The sequence below is a fragment of the Ziziphus jujuba genome, chromosome 2 (assembly GCF_031755915.1).
Source record: "Ziziphus jujuba cultivar Dongzao chromosome 2, ASM3175591v1".
Lineage (NCBI taxonomy): Eukaryota > Viridiplantae > Streptophyta > Magnoliopsida > Rosales > Rhamnaceae > Ziziphus > Ziziphus jujuba.
The window spans coordinates 14785164-14797103 of NC_083380.1; the positions used below are offsets into that span (position 1 = coordinate 14785164).

The 11940-nt window shown below is 35.5% G+C and overlaps 1 protein-coding gene across 1 annotated transcript; it reads left to right on the forward strand.

The window, feature by feature from the left end:
• Nucleotides 1-9859: 9859 nt before the first annotated feature.
• LOC112491744 (loganic acid O-methyltransferase-like) lies at nucleotides 9860-11705 on the forward strand. The gene is made up of 2 exons (XM_048474398.2): nucleotides 9860-10600; nucleotides 11067-11705. Exons 1-2 carry the CDS (start codon nucleotides 9884-9886, stop codon nucleotides 11106-11108), a joined length of 759 nt encoding a protein of 252 aa, XP_048330355.2. The 5' UTR covers nucleotides 9860-9883; the 3' UTR covers nucleotides 11109-11705.
• Nucleotides 11706-11940: the final 235 nt, after the last annotated feature.

Here is an 11940-nt window from a genome sequence, read left to right on the forward strand (position 1 = left end):
TATGAACTTCCTAGTTATCCCATAATGAGAAATTATATAATAAATAGTGTGTGTTAATTCATCTAATACATTTTTCTTTTAATTTATCTTTATATTGGAGGTGGGGGAATTCAAATCATTGCTCAACGAAACAACCGCCTTTAAAAACAATTTCCAATGATTAAGTTTAAATAACTAATTAATTGATCTACTTAAGTGCACTAATTAAATGGATAATTGCCCTCCTCCACCCATATCAACTTATCTACAAAAATTTGGATTTATTGTAAAATTTATTCTAAATTTTAGACTTTATCCCTTTAAATATTATATATTAATTCATATTCGTAGTTTAATTTGCATTAATTGACAATTATTCATGCTTAATATTTATTTATTTATTTATTTTTTGAATTCTGATTCTTTAATTTGAATTTGTTAGTTTTAGATTTTTTTTTTAAAATTCCTATTTTTAATTTAATTGTTATTTTGTTTAATTTTAAATTTTTAAAATTTAACTTTGTAGGTATCTTCCAATATTTTCTAACTCTAGCTAAATACATTCGGTATAGAAGTTATTTGTATGTACTCATTATTGGCTTGGCCTAACTGTGAAACCACTACGAGTACAACTCCAGATCCAAAGTTAAAATTGTGAGTTAGGTCAAAGTCTCCCCACACCCATATTGTAATTAAAAAAAAAAAAAAAGTTAGTTTTTATTTTTATAATCGATCAAAAAAGCGATGTTTTTCATTTAACAATTACACAATTATTTTGAAACTCAATTAACAATACTTATTAAGAGCATTTTCAACATGCTCTTTAAAAGCCTTTTCTTCTCTATTTTGAGGAGTTAAACATCTTTTCAATAACTCTGATGCATTTTTTAAATTGAAAAATTAAAATAAAAAGTAGGATTTTGACTCTCCAAATCTAAAGAGTCAAACTAAATTTCCAGGTAAAGTTTTTAATGTATGTATTTATCATATCAATATTTTTCTAGCAAATTAATATAATTTATTTGATTTCATATATATATATATATATATATATGAAGAGAGGAAGCCATTGATGAAAAATAGAGAGAAAAAGATGTATATTAATTATTTATTGGAAAACAAACAATTAAAAACTGTGATAAAGAGAACTGCTGGAGTTAGATAAAAAATCAGACTTTTTATTTTATAAAATTCTCCAAAATGCTCTTTCTTTAAAGTAAAAAAGCTTCATTGAAAATGTTTTAACTATTGCTAAATAATGTTTTATTATAAGGTGCAAAAAAAGGATAATTTGAAACCAATTATTTTTAGGTGCAAATATTGGTTAATTTGAAACCAATAATTCTTTGTGATGTCCAAATGAAGGCTTGGCCCCACTAGCATGCTTTCTGACTCCATCACTGGATATGGTGCACAAGACAATTCAATTGATGTCCCTTATCAAGAACCACATTGTGAGAGAACAGAGTACGGAATAAGTAAAAGGATCTTATTAAGCTTTGTATTGATAACACATAAATACAAGGGAAAGGGTTGTTCTAGAACTCTGCACATACACATCCGAAAATAGAGTACTTATCACCTACTGTGATAAAGCTGAGTCTATCAACACTAGATCTATACAATACAGGAAACCTTTATCTAGTAGGGTAGACATTCAACCAGTTTTTTGGACTTACCAAAGAAGGAATAGTTGGTACTCTATCACACATCAACAATAAAATAGACTTTTAATGCCGTTACCATTGTTAACTCTCTCGTTTTTATGAATATTTGTTTTTTTATTAGTTCCTGTGCCACCAGAAGGAAGTGTTGTGGTTCTCTGACCACGTTAGAGAAGAAATATGAGAAGAAAATAAAAAGAATTCTATTAATTGCTTAGAAATAGAATACAAAAATACAAAAACTTCTCTCTCTTGGATTCTCACGTGGAATCTCTCCCTACACCCTCCAATTCTCTCTGGAATTGCTCACTCTTCTCTCAAGCTCTCTCTGGAACTTAAAGACTCTCTCTCTCGGAGTTTTCTCTCAATTCTCCTCACTTGGGATGATTGAGCTTTGCTCACTTGGCTTTTTTTTTTTTTTCATGCAACGGGAAGGAGCCTATTTATAGGCTTACAAGGTTGGTTGCATGGCCACAATCTTCAACAGCTTAGCCCACAATTGTTGAACAATCCATTCGGTGCAGCAATGGTGTCAAAAATGGTGGCTGTCAAAAATGGTGGCTGTGGTTGGTGCGGCTGTGGTTGGTGCGGCTGGACTTCACAATTCTCCCCCTCCAGCCGCATTTTAAACTGATGGTCATCTGCCATCTATTCCAGCTATGTCTCTGCATAGCTTCAGCTTCTCTTGAGCTACAACTTTTGTTAGCATATCTGCTGGATTCTCTTTTGTGTGGATCTTCATCAGTTTCAGCAACTGTTGATCTATTACTTCGCGTATCCAATGATAGCGGATGTCAATGTGCTTTGTACGGGAATGATACATTGAGTTTTTGCTCAAATCCATGGCACTTTGGTTATCACAATGTATCTTGTAGTCTTCTTGCTTGATGCCCAATTCTGTGAGAAAACGCTTTAACCACAACATTTTCTTACCCGCTTCTGCTGCGGCAATGTACTCTGCTTCAGTAGTGGATAAAGCAACACACTTCTGCAATCTTGACTGCCATGACACAGCTCCCCCTGCAAAAGTGTAGAGATAACCTAATGTAGACTTTCTATTATTAGGGTCTCCGGCCATATCTGCATCTGTATAGCCTTCTAAGATTGGATCACCTCCCCCGTAGCACAAGCACAGCTTCGATGTACCTTTAAGATACCTGAGAATCCATTTGACTGCTTCCCAGTGTTTCTTTCCAGGATTTGAAAGAAATCTGCTCACAACACCTACTGCATGAGCAATGTCTGGTCTGGTACACACCATTGCATACATTAGACTTCCTACCGCTGAAGAATATGGTACTGAAGCCATCTCCTCTATCTCTTCTTTGGATGAGGGGCACATTCTCTTACTCAACTTAAAATGATTTGCAAGTGGAATGCTGACCGGTTTGGCTTTATCCATGTTGAATCTCTTTATCACCCGTTCAACATACTTCTCTTGAGATAGCCATAACCTTCTATTCTTCCTGTCTCGGATTATTTGCATTCCCAAAATTTGTTGAGCTGGTCCTAAGTCTTTCATATCAAAGGACTTAGATAATTCTTTCTTCAGCTGACTAATCTTCATTGCATCTTGTCCAACGATCAACATGTCATCCACATATAGCAAAAGTGCAATGAAGTTTCCACCTGAAAATTTTTGAATATAAACACACTGGTCTGCTGCAGTCCTTTTATAGCCTTGACTCACCATAAACGAGTCAAACTTCTTATACCATTGTCTTGGTGCTTGCTTGAGGCCATACAAGCTCTTCTTTAGCTTGCATACGAGGTTTTCTTTCCCTGAAACCTCAAATCCTTCTGGCTGCTCCATGTAGATTTCTTCATGTAAATCACCGTGAAGAAATGCTGTCTTCACATCCATCTGTTCAAGTTCTAGGTTTAGACTTGCTACTAAACCAAAAATGACTCGAATTGAAGTCATTTTTACCACTGGTGAAAAAATCTCATCAAAGTCAATTCCTTTCTTCTGAAGAAATCCTTTGACCACCAATCGAGCTTTGTGTTTCACCACCTTTCCGCTGCCATCTTTCTTGAGCATGAACACCCATTTATTCTTTAGTGCCTTCTTTCCTGTTGGAAGCTCAACCAACTCATAAGTATGATTTTTCTGCAAGGATTCCATCTCATCTTGCATTGCTTGCAGCCACTTTGCCTTCTCTTGATGAGAAACAGCTTCCTGGAAACTCTCTGGCTCCCCCTCTTCAGTAAGCAGAATATACTCAGATTCTGAAAATCTCTTTGATGGAATTCGGCCTCGCTCAGATCTCCGAACTTGTAAACCACTGGTTTCAGGAGGTGTACCATCATCTGACCGCTGTGATGGCCCTGCAGCTGCTTGAGAGGATTGAGTCTCCCCCTGCTCAATATCCCTTTCTTCCTCCTGGTCTGCTTCTGGTATATCTTCATGCACCTCATTATCTTCTGTGGCTATTTGTGCTGGTGCTGGATTAGGACAAAAGTTCTCGGCACTAGAACTACAATTAGGAGACATTCTGGGCTTTTCAATGTCTTCCATTTTCTGGTTTTCATAGAATACTACATCCCTGCTTCTAATAACCTTCTTTGTTTTCGGGTCCCATAATCTGTATCCGAATTCTTCATCTCCATATCCTATAAAGATGCATGGAGTAGATCTTGCATCGAGCTTCTGTCTGAGCTCCTTGGATACATGTACATAAGCTAAACAACCAAACACTCTTAAATGAGAGTAGGAGAGAATCTTACCCGACCACACTTTCTCCGGAATTTCAAAATTCAACGGTACTGACGGTGATCTGTTGATTAAATAGCAGGCAGCACGAACAGCTTCTCCCCAGAATGGCTTTGGCAGCTTAGCCATACTGATCAAACTTCTGACCTTTTCCATAATGGTTCGGTTCTTTCTTTCGGCTATTCCATTATGTTGTGGGGTGCGAGGGACCGTCTTCTCATGTCGAATGCCGTGTCTTCTGCAGTAGGCATCGAACTCCTTGGAAGTATACTCGCCTCCATTATCTGAGCGGAGGCATTTCAGCTTCTTTCCTGTTTCACGCTCTACCATGGTATGAAACAGTTTGAAGTAATCCAATACCTGGTCCTTTGTTTTCAAGAAATATACCCACACCTTCCGAGAAGCATCATCAATGAAAGTCAGGAAATAATTGTTGCCACCTAATGATTCCACCTCCATGGGACCACAAACATCAGAGTGCACCAGACTAAGCAACTCTGATTTTCTCAATGCAGAGGAACTGAAGGAGACTCTATGTTGCTTACCAAACAAGCAGTGATTACAAGGATCTAGCGCAGCATCCTTGTAAACAGTGATAAGCTTCTTCCTTGCCAAAGTGGACAATCCTTTTTCACTCATGTGACCGAGTCTCTGGTGCCACAGATTTTAAGACGCCTCTCCTTCTGCAATATTGAGGCTATCTGCACATATCTTCACATAAGTCTTGTACAGCGTTCCACAAATATGTCCTCGGGTGACAACTATGGCACCTTTCGTCATTTTCCATGTGCCATTGCTGAAGTAGTTGTCATAGCCTTGCTTGTCTAAGGCTGCTCCCGAAAGTAGATTAAGCCGAAGATCTGGAACATGACGGACATCCTTCAAAGTGATTGTACAACCAACATTCGTTTTTACCTGAATATCACCAGTTCCTATAATCTTTGCAAAACTGGAATTTCCCATCTTTACCGTACCAAAGTCTCCTGCTTTGTACGTTTTGAAGAAATCTCTGTGTGGAGTGACATGGTAGGATGCTGCAGTATCGACTACCCACTCAACATCTTGGGTTGATATATGAAGGCATGTCTCTTCTTCGGTGGAGCAGAGCGCCACTTCTCCTGTAACAGTGACTAGTGTCTCTCCATCCTTCTTCGGCTGATTACCTTGGAGTCTCTACTCTCTCAACAACTTTCTGCAGTTCTTCTTCATGTGACCCTCCAGGCCACAATGATAGCACTTATATGATGATTTTCTACCGTCTGTAGATCTGCCTCTGCTCTTGCTCCTGCCTCTCCCCTTATCACGACCACCTCTTTGCTGTCTTCCTCTTTCTGTGACGAGGGCATGTGACTGATCCATGCCAATGTCCTTTCTCCTGGCCTCTTCATTAAATAGGGCATCCTTAACCATAGACATAGTAAGTTTGCCATTCGGGGCCGAATTGCCTAGAGAGACTACCAATGTCTCCCAACTGTCTGGAAGAGAGCTTAGAAGTAGGAGGGCTTGATCCTCATCCCCTAGTTGATAATCCACAGCAGATAGTTGATTTACCAAGCTCTGGAACTCACTGGTATGCTCGGCTACAGAAGTTCCACTCTGTAATTTTAAATTTACCAATCGCTTAAGCAACAAGGCTTTGTTCCGATTGGACTTACCAAAGAAGGAATAGTTGGTACTCTATCACACATCAACAATAAAATAGACTTTTAATGCCGTTACCATTGTTAACTCTCTCGTTTTTATGAATATTTGTTTTTTTATTAGTTCCTGTGCCACCAGAAGGAAGTGTTGTGGTTCTCTGACCACGTTAGAGAAGAAATATGAGAAGAAAATAAAAAGAATTATATTAATTGCTTAGAAATAGAATACAAAAATACAAAAACTTCTCTATCTTGGATTCTCACGTGGAATCTCTCCCTACACCCTCCAATTCTCTCTGGAATTGCTCACTCTTCTCTCAAGCTCTCTCTGGAACTTAAAGACTCTCTCTCTCGGAGTTTTCTCTCAATTCTCCTCACTTGGGATGATTGAGCTTTGCTCACTTGGCTTTTTTTTTTTTTTCATGCAACGGGAAGGAGCCTATTTATAGGCTTACAAGGTTGGTTGCATGGCCACAATCTTCAACAGCTTAGCCCACAATTGTTGAACAATCCATTCGGTGCAGCAATGGTGTCAAAAATGGTGGCTGTGGTTGGTGCAGCTGTGGTTGGTGTGGCTGGACTTCACAGGAAGGACCTACCCGACCTGTGACATTGTTGCTGCTTTGAGATGGACATCTTGTCTGCATTCTTTCCTTTCTTCAAAATTGAAAGGTCCACGAAACGGACAAAGCTCATATGGCTTTATTTTGATCCACACCCAACTGGTTTGCTTAAAAAGCCTCGTTTTAGTAGGAAAAGTGTTCACACATACATATTATTTCACCGACTTCTCGAATGATGTAAAATTGTTCACAAATCGTACATTTTCTTACTTTGCATTCTTCAAGATATATAGGTTTTACAAGTGTAGTATTATTGGGTTTTGGCAATAATTTAAAATGTGACTCCTTTTTTTTGGTTTTTAATCACGATTAGAATACAATTTAATCTAATAGGGAAGAGGAGGATAAGTTAAACCCACCAACTAAAGTGTGTGGATTTTTACCCAAAAAAAAAAAAAAAAAAGACTAAAGAGTGTGGATACAAAGGACATTACCACTGCGCTAACCTCACCTGCAAATGTAAAACTCGATTTGGTTGCTGAGAAACTAAAGGAGAACATTACCACTGCGCTAACCTCACCTGTCAAATGTAAAACTCGATTTGGTTGCTGAGAAACTAAAGGAGAAGAAAGAACATGGAAACATATTTTTTTTGCTTTCATTAGGTAAGGCTTTGTTTGGTATTATTGCAACAACATGTAAAAGAATCAGCTTTAACTATAATGAAGAAAAAAATCGGCTATAGAAATAATTGAAAGTATAGGTGTTTCAAAATTGCTATAGATTTTAAAATTAACATTTAAGCATATGGTAAATAATCTACATAATAGTTGAATAGTTAATAAATAAAACTGTCCCAAGTTATCATGAGATTCTTTATGATTCTTTCCAAAATCATAAAAAAAGAAAAAAAGAAAAATTGAATCTACCTTTCTCCTTATTATTTATGGCTACTAATAGGGTTAAATAATATTTTAAAAAACTCATTCATGAAACAATTATGTTTTTTTCCTTCTCATTTTGAATTTTTTTTCCTTATAATAATAATAAAGGCAATTAAATTAGATTATAAGGATATAATATAGAAAAATTAATTACTTGTACGGGATAAGGGGAAAAAAAAAAAGAATAGTCAGAATAAAACACATTAAAAAAAAGATTTTATAATTTGTACATTAATATCTTTATTGATTTGTTGTATTTATTTTATTGTTAAATAATAAGATTTTATGTATGGTAATTAACAATGAGATTGATCTTCTTAAAATACAATACATATATATATATATATAGTTGTTTTCTATAGGACGATATCCCACATATTTTATTGTTTGAAGGCCCATTAATTATATGTAAGGTCCATTAATTATATGCAATTTATGGTTAGATTACATGTAATCAATAGGCAAACCGAAGACATATATGTATATCCTCTTATCCTATTTGTCTTGGTGAATAATCCTTTTATCTTATTTGAATGCATATAATTATTAATGCAACCTTAACCAAGTAGATTTTTTATCGGTTATGTACATAATTTGTCATTATCAATGTGACGATCAGTGTGGGCGGATGCAAGAGATATTGACAGGCTATCTGATGTCAATTCTACATCATTTCAGAGTGAATAAGAGGATGGTTCAAATGTAATAATAATGATCACTTTCATAAAGCCAAAGCCTTTTCAGAGTGATTGCTTTCATGGTCCGAAAAAACTCCAAAATTAAGCATGCTCAAGTAAGAGTAGTTTAAAGATGGGTGATTTCTTGGAAAGTTTTGAACAATTAATAAAGAGTGATAGGTCCGATAGTAGAGATGAGATGTTACAAATGGTATCATAGCTTGTACTCAACCGAAAATGTACTAGCTAGGATGCTACAAAAAAAATGGATTGTGATGACCAGTATGGATGAGTGCAAAAGATACTAATAGGCTATCTAATATCTAATCCTACATCGTCCGAGTTTGAATTAAAAAATAATTTAAATATAATAATAATCACTTTAGCTCATAAAACTAAAATCTTTTCAAAACGGTTACCTTCAAGATTCGGAAGATTCGGAAAAGTTTTAAAAATTTCGAATCAAAATTACGTGTGTCCACTCAGAGATTTCTATAGTTGCATGTCAGATAAATATTTTTTTTTTTTTATAAACTTTTTGTTTCTAAAAACGTAGTCATTATCTATCCTTTCACAACCAACCAACTTTTTTTTTTTCCCCTTAATAAAAACATCTTGTCTCCAATTCATCATTTCTAAATAAAACTCTAGCACGTGTTGCATTCCCATTTGTCAACTCTTTCCACGCCCTTATCACGATAATATTCATACCAAATACAAAATCAATTTCAATTTTGCCACCATATACGCAACAGGCAATTACCATTATTAATATAGTAAAAAATGTCAAATCAAGCCAATAATTCTTAACTATATTAATGTGAGAGTTAGTTTTACCCAAATTATTAAGAAACGTGTTAATTCATAATAAAAGAAACAAAAATCATATTATGAGTCATTCATTGTCAACGTGTATACATATATATATATATATATATATAGCTAGATGGCCATGGACTCTTGCAGTATAAACCTATTTCTTCTTCTTCTTCTTCATTCAAAGAAACCATATATATCTATTAGAGAGAGAGAGATGGCAGAACTGGCAATATTTCCAATGATTGGTGGATCTGGTATCCATAGCTACGGCAGAAACTCCACCTTTCAGGCATATCTCTTTTAACTGGCTAGTTTCTTTTTTCTTTCAAAACCCATGAATCAATAAATTCTTGGTTTCAATAGCTTTGCTCATACCGTAACTTGTTAGCTTAATATATACAACTGTGTTGATTCCTTATTTGCTTAAGCTGTTGATATAAATGATTTGTACCTTGGTATGCTCATTTGGATTAAAAATTTTTGTCCCCATACCTGTATCTCTTAAAAATTGTATCAAAGAGCTGGCATTTTTAAATAACTGGCATTATACTATTGGTTAAACAAGAAAATGGCATAAAGGATCCCAATGCTCCCCATATTGGGCATGTGTAAGGTCTAACTTCTTTCCTTCACTATTATTTGTTTCACGGAGCATAGGAGTTTACTGCGTATAATAAGGAAATTTCTAATGTGAGACCGATCTTATGGTAAGACAATGATTCATAAAATGTGTAATATTCATGGTCCATAAATGTATAATTTTTAATGATAAAATGAATATCATTTCAAAATTTGAAATGTTACTTAGTTTATGGTTCAATGTTATCCATGGGCAATGTTACACACTTAATAGACCATTGTTACCCGTGTAGATTCCGTATAAAATGGGAAATTTGTGCGGTGTATTATTTGTTTGTTTGACATACGTAGTTGTGTATTTGCAGAGAAAAGGAGTCGAGATCGCTGCAGAATTGATCAACAAAGGAATTGCTGAGAAGCTTGATCTGAGCAAGTTTCCTTCATTAAACGCCTTTCGAGTGGCCGATTTGGGTTGCTCAGTTGGACCGAACACATTCCTTGCCATCCAAAACATAGTTGATTCCATGGAGCTTAAGTATAAACGCCAAGGACTCGGTCATCATCTTCCTGAGTTCCAAGTCTTCTTTAACGATCATGCCTCCAATGATTTCAACCAGCTTTTCACTACGCTTCCTCCGGAAAGGAGATACTATGCGACAGGTGTGCCGGGTTATTTCCATGATCGGTTATTTCCGGCTTCTTCTCTGCATTTTGTCCACTGTTCCTATGCTGCTCATTGGCTTTCAAAAATGCCAAAAGAGCTGGTGGACAAGACCTCTCCTGCTTGGAACAAAGGGAGGATTCACTACTCGAACTCCACGGTCCAAGTTCGAAAATCTTATGAGGCTCAGTTTTTCAAGGATATGCAGAGGTTTCTAAATGCTAGAGCTCAAGAGATTTTGCATGGGGGTATGTTGGCTCTTGTTCTTCCTATTTGCCCTAATGGAACCCTTCATTCTAAAGTTTTTATCAACAAGGCAGTTGAACTTCTTGGACTTTGCCTCTTGGACATGGCCGAAAGGGTAAGGAATTTTTTTTTTTTTTTAATTACCTTCTTTCATTTTGATTATTATATTTAAATATCATATTTTAATATATGCATGTTTTTAACAAGTTCTTGATTAATTTATTAAAATCCTCTGAAACCGATTTAATCTTAGCATATTTTAACATATGCCTGCTTTTCCAAACTTTTTTTCTTTCTTGGTCTTGGATTAATAAAAAGTGTCTCGTGTGTTCGTATATGATTTTTTTTTTTTTTTAATTCTGAAAAAACATATGAGTAAATAAGGTCCAATTTATAATAAAGAAAACTTTGAACTTCGAGGTTTTGTATTAATTATTATTAGTTTTATTTTTCGTCACGTGATCATCAATATCAATGAGATCAGATCCATTGCTAATCTGACAATTGTCCATTGATTGCTCATTTAATGGTTTTTTTTTAAAATTTTTTAATTTTTATATGTTGCAAATTTCCTGAAACAGGGCATTATAAGTGAAGACCAAATAGACAGTTTTAAGTTTTAACTACCCACGATACATTGCAACTCTTGAACAAGTGGAAGAAATTCTGAATCGAAATGGATGTTTCAGCATAGAAATAATGGAGACCTTTCCTTTCGAAAAGCCATCTGCTATGGTCTTCTCGTCCATACTCAGAGCTGGCTTGGGACCATTGATAGAGAAACATTTTGGACCTGAGATTTTAGATGAGCTATTTGATCTATTATGCAAGAGATTTGAAGATTCATTCTCTATCATTGATCCTGAGGAAACAAATGCCTCAGTGTTTGTTCTACTCAAGCGCAAAGCAAGTGAATAAGACAAAATTAGAGATCCACAGTGATTCTCTATTTAGTAGGATATATATATCTATATATGTATTGTATTTTTAAGATTTCAAGTTCATGACAACTATAATTTCCAGTCAAGCTAGCTTGATTCAGCCAAATTGCCTGAAGCTTTTTAAGCTGAAGAAGTGAAGAACGAGAACAAGGACTCCAGATTATATTATGCTGAGGCAATTGAAGGCACTAAATAAAAGAGTGTGTGGTGCAATTAATTATTAAATTGTCTTCTTGGCAGTTGGAATTTGAGTAAAACTCGTGTTTCATTATTCATATAAAGTTGCCAGAAATCTTGTAATCGTACAATAATGAACTGCATGTTTTGCTTTCTGTTATTATAGGTTAATATTAATAAGATATTAAGTATACCAAAACTACACAGTCGACAGTTTGGCAGAGTGTTCTAAGGCGACAGTTTGTAGTGAAGTCTGCCGTGAAAATAACCAGTAAAATAATGGGATGGAAAGGCTTAAACTTCACAGTGATCAACACCAACAATGACATCATCAGCA